Source organism: Charadrius vociferus, unplaced genomic scaffold (genome assembly GCF_000708025.1).
Source record: "Charadrius vociferus isolate BGI_N301 unplaced genomic scaffold, ASM70802v2 scaffold306, whole genome shotgun sequence".
In the NCBI taxonomy this organism is placed as follows: domain Eukaryota; kingdom Metazoa; phylum Chordata; class Aves; order Charadriiformes; family Charadriidae; genus Charadrius; species Charadrius vociferus.
The window spans coordinates 2,239,657-2,258,492 of record NW_009648963.1 but is presented as its reverse complement, the minus strand read 5'-3'; the positions used below and the strand labels follow the sequence as shown (position 1 = coordinate 2,258,492).

Here is an 18,836-nt window from a genome sequence, read left to right as displayed (position 1 = left end):
TGATATATTTGTGTAGATATTTTCCCCTAAATTACTGAAAAATAATGTTTTTAGAAATACTTTTCCATCTGATTTCTTACTACATTATGTTCTTTGTTGCTGCCAATTTTCTGCTTAGTCTGTTTCTAGTTAGTATGATCTTATGTTTCATGTTAGTAGTGCTTTGAACCAGTAATTGTCTATGAAGAGAGTCTGGAAGGTTAATAATGTCACCACAGCTGAACTTTATATACACCTCTTTTCCTTAGAAAATATACAACCTACTTTTCTGGCACATCCATGTTACTCACTGGCTTACTTTCAGGAAGCCAAGAACAAAAATGCATGCTTGAGCATAGTAATGCTAATGAATACTACATCAGATGATACAGGGGACAGCATTAAGTGTTTCGCATCTAAATTTAAGTACCTAAAATCTTCAGTGTTTCCTTTCTTTATATAGAAAAACATTGGCTTGAGTTCCGTAGGTATTAAGACAAAGTAAATATTTTACCTGTAACCAAAAGTCAAAGTGCCCCTTTGTTAAGTCTTATGATTTACCACTTGTTTTTTGTTTGGGTTTTTTTGTTTGTTTGTTTTTAAAATCCCAAAAATTGCAGCAGCTTTGGAAACAAAGGTATGGTTGGCAAGTGACTTTGGCATTTGCCTGTTCTTTGGAGTGTATCCAGGCCACATATAGATCCCATCACACAGACAAAGGCAATTAATGTTTTTCATTAAGAACAATATTTAGCAATTATTCTTCACTAGTTTGTTCAGACAGATAGTTTTCTTTGTGTTTAATTGGATGGCACAATGGAAGAAGCCAAGAAACAACTGGATGATTAGTTAACTTAAACTCTGTTTGGGGCAGCTGAAGCTAGGTGCCCTTTCAATTTTGTTAACTCAAATCCATTTGGTTGGATAGCTTCAGCAAAATTCAAATGTACCATGTTAGTTTGAAATTGTTCAAGAAGTGGTAAAACTAATCTTTCATTTTCTGGCACTTGATAAAGAACAAAATAACTTGATTCGCAAAACACTGAGTGAAGGAATGTTTTTTTTCTTCTTATCTACCAACTTAGCATTCCAGTGATGTGTGGGAGACTTGGGCCTGGGTTTTTTTGGTTTTGGGTTTTTGGTTGATTTTTTTTTTTTTCTTTTTCTTCTGTCAGCTTGCTTACCATTTAAAGAGTCCCCTTGTCACTGTGTTCTGGGATAAAACAGGGTGAGCTAAAGTGTGTCACTGTAGCCTGTTGCCACTTCTTCACTTGTATATTAAGTTGTCACTGCACAGCTTAGGCCTTCATTTCTAGGGTAAATCTCCCGGTTATCTTCATATGCACCTGTATGTACTCTCTTGTTCTTCCTTTGCCTCCATGCTTGCTTTCTCCATCTCACACACACAAAGCAGAACCACCACTCCCATCTCTTCTTCCCCTGTGTTCTGTGAATGAAGTCACTTGTCTTCTTGCAAATGATGAAATAACTTAAGCTTTAAAAACATTAAATTCAGTCTGGAGGAAATATTTTAATTTTTCATTTTGATAAGTACATTCAAAAATGTTTCCTTTGGATTATTTGACTAAAAGCTTTTTTGGTTACTTGGTTTGGGAGGAAGTCAACTGCCCAAACTGGTAGCTTTTAACAAGGTTCATCTCTGCTTGCAGATTTCTGTCATGTTTAAATTACAGATACTGTTGTAGATTTCAGAACATGTGAAATATCAGTAATAAAGCTGAGGAACTTTGAAGTTCAAACATAGTGCAATGTTCTATCTGGTAAAGGAAATCCACGTTAATTACAATAGTAGTATGGCCCTTTGTGAGCAAGCTGTTGGAAGTGGTTCAGAGGGACGCTGAAGTACAAGATCAGTAATGATCACCACTTGTTAATTGGAGAAAAAGAACCTGACTTGTGGACTTGAAGGAGAAACTCTATTTAAATGGAAGGAACACAGTATACTGACTTGTGTATAGGAACAGCAGTTCTGCAGCCATAAACCTACTCAAAAATGGAACAGTGATTCCTTCTTGTGGCTGCTTACAGAGGTACAGAAACCAGATTTACTAAATGAAGTTTTGTCATTCTCATGATACATGCATGTGTTCAAGTAACAGGTTTTGAGTTATCTCCACAGCACATGAAGTCCATGAACATTCGTGTTTCACATGAATATGACTTAGACAGAAGCAAATCATCTTCATCTGATATTCTGTGAACATAAACTTTTTACTCAAAATGATAAACTACCAACAGACCAAAAAGAGCAAGTTTTTACAATGTTTCCAGGCCCTTATTTAGTTTCTCTGTAGAAAAAAACAATAAAAATAGGACAAATTGATCAAGTACAAAGAACTCTTTCTAAGCTGTGAGTGTCTCCAAAAAATAAGGTTCACGTTCATTTTTCTTCTTTAATATCAGGATTCATTTCTGGGACATTAAGACTTGTATAAATTCTAGAGAGAAGGAAGCAGATGCCAAGAAATGGTAAAAGCAGAAATCACGACTAGAATTTAAAGCAAGTCAAGGTGCAATGTAGTTGAAGGTTGTGGTCATAAAGTGGGGGTACAGAATGTCTTTTCTCTGAAAGGAGTTGAAGCCCTGGGAACTGGTACAAGCTCTGTGGTTTGCTCACTTTGAGCCTTCAGAGTACAGTTCTGTGCTGGGAAGCTATGAGAACAGTAGAGAGTACTTGGGTAAGAGCTGTGATCCATCTGGGAATGGAGAAGGGCCTCAGGAGAGGGAAAAGAGAAAACACATCCTTTGGAGGAGAGAAGCCAGCATGGTCAACCAATGTGAGAAAGAACAGAGCCAGGAGTACATTTAGCCATCATCAGAAAGGATTCCTATGATTTGGAGAGATCTGGCGTAACTTATTAGTACCTGCCTTGGGAGAGTGCAATGCTGACTGTGGCCATGAAGTTAATGAGAAGTAAGGCCTTTGCACAGCGTGTCTCCTTTTCTCTTCTGTAACACAAAATATACCAGAAAGTGCTATGAGAATGAAATGTGGAAGGATATAGGCACCTTAGCCCAATTTGTGAATCTTGATCCAGCTTTTGTGGTGCTGCATCAGAAAGAACCACCTGTGTGCAGTTGAAGTTACAAGCAACTATTTAGCTAGATAAAGCTACGGTGCTTCCTCAACTAACAAACTGTCTGCAGTATGCATGGAAAGAAATTAAGGCAACACTGAAGAAGAGAAAAAGAAGATATATTAGTGTAGAGGAAAGGATAGGATGGAGTCACAGGTTATAATCTGTATCATATCCAATTTTCAGGTGTGTGCAGCATCATTTGAATCATTTAAAGTCACATGAAGTTCTAAGGAAGCCAACTTCTACCTTTCATAGTTTGAATTCTGTTTCTCTAAGGCTGGAAAGTACAAGTATATAAAAATTGGAAAACAGACACCCTCTTTCATATGCTCCCAGAAAAAATAGGCAAGAGACATAAAGATTTTGCAGGAGGCATGGCGCAGCAAAAAAGCAGACTTGGAAGCCCAGATACAGCAGCAAAAATGCAAATTTGCCTTACTAATTATGCATGATCCTTCTATGCAGAAGGCAGTTTTTCAGAATTTCACAGCTATTATGTTTGGAATGGCAAATTTAAGAAGAAGAGCAAGTACAATTTTTTGCTGAAAGTTTAGAAAACCTACCAAATAGGAAAGAGAACAGACTATTCCTTCCTTCCCCAACAGAAAAAAAACCACCAAGTTATTCTTATAAATGGGTATTTTTTTGTTACGTTTGTGTCAGCCATTATAGACATGTCTACTGTATTTAGTAATTAAGCTAAGAGGGGGGAGAAAGTAAAACAAATCTGAAGCATGATGTTTCCATTGGTTCTAATCTACTGCTTTTATATAAATGGACTCTGCAGTGTTACATCTCCAGGATGACAATAAGCGCAGCCTTAGGCCTGCCTCCTGGTTTGTGCCATAGTTATTGTGCAAGTTGAACTATGGATTGTACATATGAGAGCGAGACGATTTGAAAAGAAATAATTTAAGAGAAGTACTCAATGGGCAACAGACTGTATATGCAAAAGGGATGTCATTCTTTGCTGAAAAAAGGGTTCCTTGCGTGAAACAAGCATCTTGCTGTTTTTCATAGAGTAACACAAGTTCATAAAATGTACTCAAATTTACATAATTCCTCTCCATTGTGAATGCAGCCATTAATCCTATCCTGCTGACTTACTTTTCTGGAAGGTGGCTCAGCTGAAGCAAATATTAGACCAACAAGCAAATAATTTCAAGGAGTCACTGAAGAAACATAATCTACAGTCCAACAAAGAAAAAGAGAAGCTTTTGCAGGATCTTCAAAACACTGTTAAAGAAAGCCAGAACGTTAAACTGCAGCTGGAGGCATCTCATCAAAAAGTCTTAAAAATGTTGGAGAAGAGTAAAAATCAGGAACTCAAGGTCAGTTTGCAACATATTACTGTAAAAAAAAAAATTGCATTTGTGGGATAAACTATATTAGCTAGAGTCGATTATTAAAACCCAGTTATCTCCAGATATCTTAATCATGATGGATTTATTTCAGTGACAAAACGTTAATGCAATATATTGAGGTTCTAAAAAATGTTGCTGTTTGAGAAAAAAGATCAACTTAAAAAATCTACATGTGATTGTGACATGGAGTTCAGATGCCCCTATTGATATCGCACACCTTAGGGAAAACCTTCTAATAAAGCATATGTAGTAAAGCCATCCTAAGTAGAATTTAATATCTTGTTTATATATTCAGAATAAAATCCCAGCTTTCACAAAGCCAAGCTGAAGGCAGTAAGCTGGTAAAAGTGAAACTGAGGACAGGAGTTTGCATTCAGAGCCACTGCAGAGCAACTGCTTCATCATTTACAGCCTATCAGCAGCACTTCTAGCGGCAGTGAAAATTTTAGCCAAGAACAATACAAGGAAAGATAGAAGCCTCTGTCTGACACACTGTGATAAGTAATGATGTACAGGTCAAATCTGGGGGACTTTGTATGTTGAATAATAAAACACCTTTCCAATGTCAAATAGTGCAAAGATGTCAGTGTATTATTTCATGATGTACAACAAATCTGATAGCCGGTATCTTGAAAATTTCTCTTGTCTTATTAATTTTTATTTTTTAACTTCAGCTCATTTTTGTTCTTGTGTTGATGAGGTGTCATGTAAAGTGGTGATGAAAATAAAAATTCTACAGTGAAAGACCAGGTTCATCCTGGCATTACAAGTAAAACAACAAGTGATAAATAGGCTCCAACTACTTTGTTTTTTGGGGGGGGGCGCTTTTGCTTACAGGAGGCAGAAGAACGTTTGAAAAAAGAATTTAATGAGACTTTGAAGATCCAACATCAGTCTTATAGGCTGGAAATACAAACCTTGGAAGAGAAAGCAAAGAAAGAATTACATGATGAAGTCGAGCAGATACAGAAGCAGCAAACCCTGTTGTTAGGTATAATGTCTCATGTCATGCACAGCTCCTACTGCTTGATTGTACGCTGAAAAGCACTGACTTTCCTCCCATTCATTTTCTTTCCCATCTTCTGGGAACTCAGGTCTTTGTCAATCTCCTTTTCCATACCCTGCAATTTCAGCAATACGCACCTACTGTTCTTTGTTAACCTAGCTCTCAGCTGTCAGCAGCAGAATGTTGCTAGGAGAGTGGTATGGTGTGTGACATTTAAGTATACATAATCAGGTATATTAAATTGGAATATTTTAGTCAGTGTATATGACTTTCCTCTTTTTTTCTATGATGTGAGGAATTGTTATATGTGGTTCAAGTCTGTTCTATTGAGTTCAGCAGTGGTGATCAGTTGCTCCATACATATTGTTCAGTTAGTATAGAAAGATCCCTAAGCTGTTCAGAACTAAACAGAACACTGCATTAGGAGGACCTATACTATATCCGTGTTTGAACTCAGGTTATTAAAATTTATCTATAAAAGGCTTTATAATTGAAGAAAGAATAATTTGAAAGTACTTTAAGTATAAACTGAATGTTCTTGTGGGTTTTTTTTTTCAGTAATTCAAATTTGCTAGAAAGATTTGTTGCTCTCTAAAGTTTCTATGTTCAATAGGTAAATTCTGTTCTTCAAGAAAAATTGTAGGGAGACAATAGAGAGAGAAAAACTTCTTTCTGCTTGTACTTGATCCATCCCAAAACTTGTACCCAATCTATAAAAAAAGTTGCGTATATGACAGATCTGCTTACATAAGTGTTGTACTTCTCTAACAAAACTAGAGTTCTCCTCAGTCTGCCTTATGGCCTTCTGTAAAACACCAGTGGAGTAAACAGGGAAGCTCAGGGGTGCTCCAGTAAAGTTCAGGGTTAGAAGCAGCAATTATAGTGATTTAGTCTGCAGAACAACTGCCACAGAATTACTTCTCTGATTCCAATGATGAATCATTGCTGTTATAGCTCCATATCTTCTTACCATTGCTCAAATGAGTTACTTCTTTAGTAACAGGAGGCCTGTCTTTTACCAGAGTGTTTATTATGGCAGGGGGGTTGGAACTCGATGATCTTCAAGGTCCCTTCCAACCTAAACCATTCTATGATATGATTCTATCATACTTAATGGTAAAGGAGTTGAGGGACAAAGCAAAGATGTAATGTGTCAATGTTTTCATCTGCATTATCTATATCTACCTTCCCCATCCAGCTGGCCTCTGACTGCCTTAATGATTGTCTGATTGTTACTAGGATCTCTAAGGACGGAACTCTCCGAGCAACAGACATTGTGCACTAATCTCAAGAAACAAATAGAAGAACTCCAAATGGAGCTGAGGAGTGTGAGGACACTGAAAAAACAACAGGCAAGAATCCAGTTCCTACTTCGTTGCCATGTTGTGTTTTGCAAAAGAAATAGTATCAAATTTCTCTCTTCAGAGATAATAAAAGTTACAGTCTCTTACAGAAATGGGTTTCCTTCCCTTATGTCCCACTTTAAAATATTAGTGTCGTTTATCATCTCTACAACGCAAGTGAATGAATGTTACAATAAAATTAATTTTAAGGAGGCTATAAAATACGTTCAGGATTTTTTGATCACAGATTTTGTCTTGCAGATAGAATTGCACACATAATTGAAAAATCAGTTCACAAAAATTCCATGCACGCAATTCCAGTAAGATCTTTACATTAAATAAGAAGAAGCTGTGAATAACTGAATTTGGCTTTTTTCTTAGGAAGGAAGTAGCCAGAGCCAGATCAGATCTCTTCGTGATGAACTGGAAAAATGTCAGAGTGAAATTTCTGAACTCAAGAAAGAGAATTTACTTTTGAAGGACACAATGGAGCTACTCAGTGCTGAGTTGGAGTCACAGAAGCAAGAAGCTGCACAGCTTCAGGATAGGGAGAAACAGCACAGAAGGTTTGCCTTAAATTCACACTTCACAGTGCTATCTAGAGAACCAATAATAATACCAGCATCCGAGGTGTTCTAAATGTGATGAGTGTCAGAATCTCTCTAAAGTGCTAATTGTAGAAGTTACGAGTGTTCTAATAGCAGTGGTTCATTTCACATTTCTCTCCAGCCATAACAAAAGCATTTGAACTAATTGTTCATTATATGTCACAGAGAAATATGTCCAGTGTAGCCCCATAGGAGTGACCTGAGAAAATCTGCATACCATCTGCCTTTGAAAGGCACTGGAAGACATAAACAAATCCTAAACTCACCCAAGAGCTATTAAAAAAAAAAAAAAAAAGTAGAAGTCTCTGAGAATAAATACCAGGTTTTTATACATGCACTCTGTAGGTGAAACCAATGGGTGGTTAACTCAAAAGGAGACACTTGAGAAGGCTGTATGTGCTCTGTGAGACTTTGCTTTGGCTGTAACAGCCAACTTTGCACTAGGGGAGTAAGAGCAGTGATAGTGGACACTGACAGTGCCTCTGGGCTGATGGAAGCCTGGAGCTGTAATATGCTGTCAGGGGACAGGAAGGCCAAGCTGACTTGTAGTCTTGGGTGTCTTGTAAAAGGTGGACTGCATCCTCTTAGCGTAGCCACAGGCCCGGAGCTCTTGTTGCATTCCAGTAATAGCAGTCTTCCTGTTTGCCTACAGAAAAAGTGCAGGACTTACCTTTTACAAGGGGGACAAGACTGGTGTTAACTGTCCAGTGCATCTGTATGGCCGTTGAATCCTTTGAAATTTCTGGATGATCATACTTAATACTTTCTCTTTGCAGAGAGACTGAGGGATCTGGTGCATGGGTACCTTTCAATTCATTTCTGCAATGATGTAGAATGTATGCCCCTAACTACTCGAGCTGTATATATAAAGGATTTCTGAAGAGTATACCCTTAAAGGAATCTTTAAAATTATGTCCTATATAGTCTAGAAAAAAAACACTCAAGGGATACAGTTTCTCTCAGCAGACTGTCAGAGTGGCCAGAGTAATTCCATTGCTGTCTACCAGTCAGTAGATATTTAAAGAATGAGAAAGAAACTTTCTTTTTTTTCTTTTCCTTTGCACTCTTTGGAGAGTTACTTGAAAGTGACTTTCATTTCAAGCTTTTGAAGCAAGATCAACAGAAAGAATTGCAAACCAGAGAGTTTCATCGGTGCCCTCCAGCTACCTTGAAGGAATTTAGAGCCTCTGTTCATGAAGAGACAAATTATTCACATGTCAGTGATGAGGTCTAAAAGGCCTCAAATACTAAAGCTGCTGGGCTGGAGGATAATCTTTACAGGGGATAGATGATGTAGCTCTACTACAGTATACATTTGAGAAGGAAGCATTAATGGAAATTATGTAAGGAGAAATCCTTCAAATAACAGGAGGTAGAACCAAAAAGCTCAAATGGGCCTAGGCACCTGGTACAGGCTGCTCTGAAATTAACCCGTGGAAGATCTGGAACATTAACTTGCAGCTCTTGTTTTGCTTTTGCAGGACCAGTAATTTGGGTAGGAGAATAGTTAAATTGGTGAGTGCATACAAATAACAGCTTTTTTTACTGTTACTTTAACAACAGTGAACTTGTCTTATGCTATATAGTTGTTTCTGATTTGAAAGATGATAGTGGCTTGTTATTTGCATGTGCCAGTTTTTTATAACCAATTGTTTAAAATTTCTACTGTTGCCAAGTAAGTGAAACCAGCAATCTGCTTGAAGTAGTCATTCCCGTTTCCGTTCTCTTGAATTGTGTGAATTCCACCTCCAGTACAGAAACCTTTTGCAATGAGTAGGATGAGAGCAGACAATGGTGTTTTTATGGGAAGAGAACACAAGTCCCAAAATGGCTATTCTGAAGCAAAGCTTTTATTCTGCCCCTGAAGATCCATTCCAGGGATTCTGCTCCCATTTTTACTCTTATTCTTCTGCTTCTTATTTTGTGCCAAGTGCCAAATCAATCACTCCCATGGCTGCGCTCTAATTTCAAGGGCAGAACCCTTTTGTGGGCCTTTTGGCCTTCCCTGAAGCATTTCAGAAACAAGTGAAAGGGGCTTAGAAATACATTAAAAAGAAAAAGGTAAACGGAATATGTTTTCTGAAAATTATAATTGTTAATCTGCTGAGTTTGATCTCTCTATTTTTAGACAACAGAACATGGGCTCTGCATTGAGTTAATGAAAAAGTTTCTCAAAGGTTTAACAAAACGTTAGCAAACAAAAGGTAACAAGATAACAGTGATTCTTCAGTAGATGTCTGTTGATTTTGGGGTTGGTATCAGAAAGCAATGTTATGGCCAGGCTTGAAAAAATGTTAGGCAATTTTTAGTTTTCAGTTGATGGTGTTAATCAAATAGCAGTATCTTTCAAATATATTATCTATTAAATAAAATATTGTAGTTAAAGGCATTGTTATAACAGTTCTTACCTTCACTTTTAAAAAAAATATATTTTTAGAATGGTGGTAGGCAGTACTAAATGTTTCTGGTGCCATGATGTGATGAAATGTAGCATGACAACCTGATGTCAAAATCCCAGAAATTTCAAAATCATTTTGTTTAATACACGTGAGTTCCTATGGTTCTTTATTGTCATGTTTGACCATCAAGATTGCTGTACAAACTAACCATAGACAGAATATTAACAGCATCATTATATAGAATAGACCCTCCATTTCCCGAAGGCTGAAGGTCAAGTACATCTTCAAATAATTTTCATCTTCCTCAGTGTTAGTGTGGTTCTGCTTCAGATTGCAACCGAAGCGTCAAAGTCAAGTCAGTAAGCAGAAGCCCAGAACTGTGCCCAGTTAATTACCTTTGTAGTCAGTGAAAGACCTCAAAACTGCATGCTTTGGTCAGTGACAATAAACAAGTATTGAAATGTGAGCAATCAGACATATTTTAATACCAATGGAAGGCTACTGGTAGAAGACCTCAATATCAAGCTAAAAAAAGCACTGGACATACTGAAACAAGATCACTGAAAGGAAGGTGAAAACACATTATCTGATTTCGGCAGCACTCAGGCACTTCTCTAAGCAAAGATTTTCTCCTTAGAAACTAAGTCATTGAAATGAACTCTGGCTCATTCTGGCAATGAGTTCTGTTTGAAATTATTATTCTTCATATATATATATATATTTTTATTACTCATAGGTAGAATATTCTAAGCACTGAAATAGAAGTGTATAGGTATTTCCTTTGCAAACACGAAGACCCAGATAAATTGTAATAAACTCTGAATATTGTTTAATGTAAAGCACTATACATAAAGTTTTACAATGCTAAATTAAAACCTGCACTTAGCATCTTGCAATTTTATGAAGTGTAAAATCATCTTTGTCAGAGGTGATACCAGAGGCCTTGATCCATGATCTCGTACTTCATTTTGTTCAGCAGAGCAGCATCTTTGAGGTTAAGCTGTTGCTCATTCTCACTCCCTTACAAATTTCCCAGAACAGCCCCTGCTAACTCATGTAAATAAATGCACTTTGCAGCTCCTTGTGGAGTTAAGTAGTTCTGTAGTGCTTCAGACTGTACAGGAGAGGCCCCTCAGAAGTAATCCTTGTGATTCCATATATCCCTTGTCCTTTTCTCTTGTCCCAACTGTGCAGCCTAGGTCCAGAAGAGAGACCGACTTGCATGCAAGCAGGTCTCAAACCATTCAGATGTTATCTTTTCATCAAAACTCTGAGATACACTAAAGTAAGAGTATAAGATGGGGGAGAGGGGGGTGTCCTCTCAAAAATGTTTACCCTAACAAAAAAAACCCCACAAAATGGTGGTTTGTATTCTGTAATACATTTCTCAGTATGGCAGGTGAACTTCTTAGCACTCAGTTTCTCAAGCAGCAAAATTAATGAACTTGGCTGACGAATGTCTTCTCATGGGTCAATCAAATGTATGTTTCCACACCATCTCTAAGAGGGTCTAAGTTTTTATTTGAATCTTTTCCCCTGATAAAGGTATTTAAAGAGCTGAATTCACGCTACAGGTTTTGACTGAGAGGGTTCACTAAAGCAGGATGTATATCCAAGCCTTTCTTTTCATGCAGCTTATAGCAATTGGGTATTTCTGAGGCCTCTATCAAATATGGTTGGAATTAGCCTGTGGATTCTAAAGTTATTGGGTCAGAAAAGAGAACAAATAGATGAATACAGACATGCATAGATACTGCGACACAGATTTTTTTTCTTTAGGAAACTAGACGAGCAATGTGATGTGCAAGCTTGTTAGTATTTTATACCACGTGCTTGATTTTACACTGGACAGGTGTTGTAAGTTAACCATGGTGTCAATTTATTTTGGAACTCCACAACATTCTGTACTTACATGTAATCCATATACAGATGCCTTTTTAAAAAATGGTGGTTTATGAGAAAGACCTGACTACCTCCCTGTATTTTAAGCTCGAAATTTAGGGCAGAGTGCAGCCCAAGTACTTCTTGAACCTGGTCTGAAGAAGTTTTTTCCGGTCTGCGTTTTTTTGATACAGACTTAAAGAATTAGAAGAAAAGTCAAGAAAGTGGGAGCCCACATCAGAAGATACACACCTTATCAGCAGTCTGCAAGACCAATTAAGTGAGAGAGAAGAGATTATCAAGCAGCTGGTGGTAAGATTTCCTTTTTTACAGACATACGTATTTTGGAACCTGTTGGAAGGCTCTATTCAGTGTTTCACACATTGCTTCAGACTGGTACTTTCTTTCTGTTCCGGAATACTTTGACAAATATATGTTTCAATACCAACTTCCAACAAATAGATGTCTCCATACACATAACTTTTCTTTCCTCTCAGGAAGGAAGAAAATTTCAGCATTCACTTTTAGCCAACACTGAATCTTACAGGAATCGATCATTTTCTTTCAACCCAAATACAGGATGCTTGACTTCTTCCATGAAGGTAAGATGGGCAATGCAATTAAAATACTAAGTCACGAAGTTTTACTTGTGTTTGAATCATACAGATGATCAGGACAGTAAAGGTCTTATTAATTTTTTATGGTAATGTTATTCAGTAGAATTCTTTCCAGTAAGCAAACCTTCAGTCTGAGTATAACACAAATTCAGTAGAAGTATATATGCACATAGATACAGGTGTTTAAGCAAATATAAAACACTAGAACTCCAAAGATGTCCATCTGCCACTGGGATAAGCACAGCCGTTGCTTGCAGATTTGGGAGCTGCTATTTGGGATATTGCATGCATCAAGGAAATTTATGAATTGGGTTTGGGCTGCTTAGGATTTGCCCTTTGGCATTCCCCCCACCTCTGTATGATACTGTCTGTAAATATTCATGGAAGGAAGGGAGGTCAAGTTGGTGGAAAGCACCTAAATGAGCTCTGCAAAACTATCAGCTTTGATATATCTAAAACCTCAAGGTCAAACACACAAGTTGCTTTAATTGGACTACCAAATCCGTGGATCCTCAAAACATACCCTGAGAATTTTATGCCTATAGAAAAAGATGAGAATCTCCTCACAAGATATCTATGCATGAGGTATTGTTGAGGTTTTATAGTATAAAGTGTAAAAAAATCTGTATGTAATGAAGTTTTCTGTTACAATAAAAAGCAGCAGAAGAAAACGGTTGAGGTGCCCAGTCGTGTTGTCAGTGTTCCGAATTTAGCTTCCTACGCAAAGAACTTTTTGAGCTGTGACTTGAGATCAAAAAGAAGCGCTCCTCAAATAACAAAATCTACGAGCTTAGACCGGAGTCCTGGCTGCCTCAGGGTGGGCTCTCCATCAACACAGTCCTCAGACAGCAGTGCTGCCACAAGGTATTTGTCTGTTTTGTAGTGACTTGTAAGATGATAAATGAATTAGTATTCAGAATCTTGTAGACAATTCAAACACATTAGACATTTGGAAATAAACAATGACGTAAGGTTCCTGTTGTGCAGTGAACTCCATGTGTTCAGTTCTCTGCAGATAGACCCAGAACTTTACTGTAGAAGTAGGCTATAATCACTGCCCAGCGGAGCTTACGATTTCACTAAGAACGTAGTTAATAGCAAATATGGCTGTTTAAAACTTTGGGCACGTATCAGTAGTTTTGTTAAGGATGTGTTTTCCTTCTTACTTTTGTTTCCTCACTTTGCACTTGGTAGATGTAGATGGCATATTTTTATTTTAGGAGATATTTGAAGCAGATACTTAACTAAAAACTTCTTAGTTTGATGTTTTTTCCTCTGAAAAGCTTGAATTTTTCTTCAAATTTATGAGTTATTATTTAAACAACGTTTAGCGTTTTATAAATATGATTGAACTATCTCTTCAAGAAATAGTTAAAAATTTATCTAGTTAACATTATAGTTATAATGACAAATATTTAAAAAAAACAACCCTACCACTATACTTCAGGACAAAAGCCAGCCTTCTCACCTATCTCCTAGTGGAGATTAGTTGTCCCATAAATTGTGTGCTAGAGAGTTCTTTCCTTGAAGGCAGATGGTGCTGACTGCTGCCAAAGACGATAGCCTGGGAAATGGGCTTGGATCCAGTTTGGCAATTCCTACATCTTAAAGATAACAGCATTCTGTGTCATGCCAGATGACTGCCAAGGCAAATCAGATTTATATTTTAAAGGGAATGTACAGGAAGACTAACGGTAGCGTGGCTGCTACTTACTACTTCTTAAATCAATCACAAGTGAAGCCATATTTGCTACTATAAGCTAACTGAAATTAATGCAAATGTTAAAAAAGCACCCTGAATGCTGAAAAATCAGGGACTATGTAATAGGATTGGTTATAAAAGCCAGTTAATGTTCAGATAAATCTTTCAGTTCTATATAAAACTTTTACCCAACATTTTTAATGCATAAATTTTATTTCATAGTTTTAAGAGTTAATTGCAGCTGCCACTTTCTGATTTTCAAGACTTCATATTCTGGAAGCATCTTTTTTTTTTATTTTTTGAGATGTCAAGTCAACAATTATGTTGAAACATTCCTCCATAGCTGTTTAGTAATCCTTCACGCTTTCCTTTGGGTTACTACCAGTGCTGTTAGCCCAGTTACCTGGCTGGCACAGATCCCACTAGAAATTGTAGCTGGCACCTTTTGGCCTCATCCAGTTCATGTGAGCACAGATCCATTCATAGGATCATGAGTTTTTCCATGAGTTTTTAAAAAGTATTAAATATTGGTAAGTGATGCTAATGCTTATTTGTTTGCACAGGACACATGGCAATGAACCACCACAAACCAAAGACGACCAAAACCAAGATCCTCAGCACCAAGAATGGTTTACTAAGTATTTTTCATTTTAAAGCAAACAATTTCCATACTACTCAGAATTATTAGAAAAGCTGTTCCAGTTTTCTTTTAGGGAACAATAATCCAATATATGATTTATGAAAAAAAAAAAAAAAGATGTAATTTCCAAGTAAATAATTAGGAACAACTGTACTCTCTTACATCTAATTACTATGGCTTTATAGGCATGGATTTCAGGAAAATGCTTTTTTTTTTAACAAACTGTAAAAAATTAAGAAAAAGCAAAATTCTGGATACTGTTATGTGAAGAGACTTTTTAATCCAGAGACTGTACCATTCCACAATTACATTAAATATGCAATTTGTTCTCTAATATGTCCTGTCAATTAGGCTCCAGCTGAAAAAAAGATCTTACTTCTGTAGGTTTATATATTTGCTTCACCAGCTGTTTAAAATAATTCCTGCATATAGTAATGTAATTTTTAAAGTTTTTAATAGGTTTTTGTTAAACTTATTTTAAGCTGTACAGCATGTGGTATACCGCCAAGAATAGCATGTTTATAGCAGGCTGGTTTATAAACTTTCTGATTTGCTTAATAAACTGTTTTGTATAGTCAGCATTGCAATACAATATTCCTGTAACAATCAGCCTGATAAACTAGGGTAATATGTAAGTATTAGCATTAAAACTTGCTTGTAAATCATCCATCTCTATGTTTTGCAAAATAGCGCGTTATGCTGAAGTGTGAGTCAGATACACTGAGTTCCAGATTTATGAGAACTGCATATTTGTACATTTTATCTCAATATTGTTCTTATGCCCACCAAAATGCAATGTGGGTGCATGACTGCATTTATCAGGTCATGCTAGCTAACTCATGACTGGGAGGAAAGACACCCATGAGGAAATTAACCCTCAGGTGATTCATCAACAAATGTGAAAGGCTGTGAATTGTGCAACCAGCAGCCTAGTGTTTTAAGATAGGATAGTTCAACTGCTGTACAATTTGAATCCCCATTTAATTTCAACCAGCAGGGCTCAGCTATGTAACAAATTTCACGTGTGCAGAGGCATACCTTCCGCCTAACCTCTTCTTGTATCAAACAGCCCACAAGAACTGTACCAACAGCTGCAAGCACTTAGTACGCAACAGCCACCGCACCTCACCAGCGGTGAAAAGGTGGCATAAGGGGCAGAATGCTTCTACAGGCCAATACTTTCATCCTGGCTGTTTAGTCTTTTTTCCAAGACGAACTGCTTGATTTGGAAGGAGACTTTAGCATCGGATTTACGGATTTGGCAAAAAGACACTTTTTATACGTGCAGTCAAGAAGGGGATAAAATGGTGTACACTAAGTAACACTGAGAAGTGCCTTACTATCTGTGAGAAGATCAGAAATATTAAGACTGAGGTTTTCATCCACTCTGCCCCAAAAACTTTTAAAGCACAGTAGGAAGTTCAGTACACAATTACTAATTCTAATTTCCAGGGTTACAATATTCTAATTAATTCTGTCACCAAAATGGTGTCCCTAGAAAGTGGCTTTCCCAGCTATATGGATGAATTAAGCTTGTGGCCGAGTAATACAGAGACAGAATTCCTTTGCTATTTCTACCTCCGAACTCTTTTTTTGGCTACATTTAAATTACTAAATAGTGCACCCCAGCAGAAGCTAATTCTGTAGGCTGGACAGTGCTCATGACTCACCATCCACAATGAGTGCTCTTTATTTTGGGGGTAGGTATTTTGGACCATTTCTACACTAGCCTGACAGACAGAACACCATTAACACTGGGCCTGCATTACATACCCCCCCAGGGGTATGCATTTTGCAGTTTCATTTCATCCTCTAAGAATCAAATTTGTATATCCTGAGACCCCTTCATGAGATGAGCAGAAGTCCTCCGGAGAAGAACAATTCATTTCAAAAAAAAGTACACTCTTGATCTGACCTAGATAGAGACAATTCTAAGGGTGCTTCTACACTGATACTTATGGATAATTACTGCATCACAAAACATTTAAATCTTCCAGTAAAACCAAACAGTAATCTTTGCAAGTATTTTCATCATACCAGCAAAGATACAGTTAGGGGAAAGCTAGGACCACCTCTTCTATAAGAAACAGGATGCATTCTGGAAAATACAGTTCTACCAGAAAGCATCCTGAATAGCAACTCTGTATATTTTCCATTGAAATATAAAACCAATCCACATTTTTGCAACAACAACAACAAAAAAGTAAGTACTTGTCTTAACTATTTATATTTGTGGTACAAATTACATTATACAAAAAGCATACAAAGTAAAAAGAACACCGCTTCTTTGCATTGTTGAAAATAGATATGTAAAATCAGAGATCACGTTTGCTTCATTGGAGCAGGAATATTAGCAGATGCTTGTTCTAGGTAAGCTAATGGACCTTGAGGCATTTCTGCAGGCTTTTTGTGCTGTACACTGATATCTTCCAGGACCTGTTGCCAGTGTCGCAGTTTACCCAAATGCTTCTGAATTAGCGCTTCTTTTCTCTGCAATTCATTTCTTAATTCTGAAACATCCTATGGATGAAAAAATGTGTATTAGTAAATAGACAGTATTCACAAGAATAACCACCTCACATAAAAAGCATGTAATTTTTTTAGCATGAGTTCTTCAAGCTGGTCTTTACAGGGATTCTAATAATGGAAAAGCATCCAATGAAACAGAGGGAAAGCACTGTGAATGCATTAGGTCCATTCCCCTAGGTCACCTATTTCAGAGATCATTATTATGTCCAGCAAAATTTGACTGACTAGTTTGTTTCTTCCAATGAAACTATCAATCAACTGTGTTCCAATACTCCACAGAGCAGCAGGCATCCGGCTTCTACAGGTTCACGGCAAGAGCAATGGGTCAACTGCTAAGTTCTGCCAACTTAAGATAGAGCACCATGTTCAGAAACCCAAAATGAATGTGAACGAGGCGATTAACAGGTGCTGGTGCACAGCTTATCCAATACAGAACAACACAGGTCTCCTGGTTTCCAAGACAACAGGTAAATTAATTTGAACATACCTCTTTAATTACTTGCTCTGGTTTCTGGACTGATAGCTGCAGTCGTTTTTGTAGAAAAAAGCATTCAGTTTGTCTTGCAACATCCAGAAACTTCTGGATGCACTGATCAACACCTAAACATAAAATAACAACGCAGAAAGAACAGATTCCAAAAAACAAATTACTGGGCTGATACTGATAGTTATCTGTATCCTATTAAAACCACTTTTCACAGTACTTTCTAGAAAGAAAATCTTCAGATTTAGTAAAATGACTTATTTATAAAACCAGGATTTGCATTAAGTCTCTATAAAACGTTGCTTTGCAAACTTTCAAAACTTCCTTTAAAGGTGCAAAACAGCAACTCTTTTCCCCAGTTTTATTATATTTTTAACAATGACTAAGAGTGATAAAGTAATTTGTGGAACTTCGCTGTTCACTGCACTCCCAAGCAACAAGCTCAATAGAAGATTCTAAAATACGGGGATATTTAGGAAAATATTCTGCCTTTGTGTTTTATACACTACTGTTTTAATAACAAAAGCTGTCCCATTCCAGCGTATGAATATGGCCTGATATCCAGAAAGAAGTTTTCAAAAGCATTTATGCTCTTTTCAAAACAACGCTTGAAAGTCAGGCTTCAGAAAATTTTGGGGGAAAAGCAGACCTCTTAACAGTTGTCAAGGGCCATTTTTTACCTTCCTGTTTATATCGATTCAATATTAATTACACCTCCCACAGAGGTGCCTGGCACACAACTCTTAAATCCCTGCTACTAAGCACTCCAGGCTTCCCTTTCCCACCTTTTATTACTGCTCCGTATCGCTTCGTAAGTCCATCTCCTTAGCGTCCTCCTTTGTGCGCGGCGTCTGCCTGCACGTTAATGCAATGCCACACAGCCCCCGGCGCCCGCCGGCACTCGGGCCCTTCGCGGGACCCCGATCATTCCCGGGGGGTTCTTTCCGTGTCCACTCTCCCACGCAAACCTCTTTCGGCCCCTAACGAGGAGGCACACACCGCCCCAGCGAAGCCCAAACGCGCCGCCAGAACTTCTCAAGAAGTTTCGGGGGACGTTCGTCACAGACTGGCAACCCTCGCCGTCCCCTCAGCCCTGCAGAACAAGGCCCGGGCGCACCCTGGGCTTGTGTCAGGCCGGGCCGGTCTACCCTCCCCACCTCCCCGGGGCCTCACCGGTGCGGAT

The 18,836-nt window shown here is 37.7% G+C and overlaps 2 protein-coding genes across 2 annotated transcripts in view; one reads left to right on the top strand and one right to left on the bottom strand.

Annotated features, from left to right (window-relative positions):
* The window catches only part of FAM184B (family with sequence similarity 184, member B), a 47,028-nt gene extending 31,237 nt beyond the window's left edge, over positions 1-15,791 (top strand). The window contains 10 exon segments of the mRNA XM_009887661.1: positions 3,426-3,486; positions 4,197-4,411; positions 5,282-5,435; positions 6,690-6,802; positions 7,175-7,359; positions 10,298-10,444; positions 11,876-11,993; positions 12,179-12,283; positions 12,960-13,162; positions 15,710-15,791. Of these exon segments, the coding sequence (XP_009885963.1) occupies positions 3,426-3,486; positions 4,197-4,411; positions 5,282-5,435; positions 6,690-6,802; positions 7,175-7,359; positions 10,298-10,444; positions 11,876-11,993; positions 12,179-12,283; positions 12,960-13,162; positions 15,710-15,791 (1,383 nt within the window).
* Positions 15,792-16,848: 1,057 nt separating this feature from the next.
* Positions 16,849-18,581, bottom strand: MED28 (mediator complex subunit 28). Its single transcript, XM_009887660.1, has 3 exons — positions 18,533-18,581; positions 17,657-17,769; positions 16,849-17,160 (listed from the first exon to the last, which is right to left on the bottom strand). Exons 1-3 carry the CDS (start codon positions 18,579-18,581, stop codon positions 16,963-16,965), a joined length of 360 nt encoding a protein of 119 aa, XP_009885962.1. The 3' UTR covers positions 16,849-16,962.
* Positions 18,582-18,836: the final 255 nt, after the last annotated feature.

Coding starts and splice junctions, on each gene's coding strand:
- MED28 (XM_009887660.1), bottom strand. CDS start 18,581: ATGATCGGGGTCCCGCGAAGGGCCCGAGTGCCGGCGGGCGCCGGGGGC. Junction 17,770..18,532: donor GCCGGCGGGCGCCGGGGGCT/GTGTGGCATTGC, acceptor TTTTATGTTTAG/GTGTTGATCAGTGCATCCAG. Junction 17,161..17,656: donor CAGAGCAAGTAATTAAAGAG/GTATGTTCAAAT, acceptor TTTCATCCATAG/GATGTTTCAGAATTAAGAAA.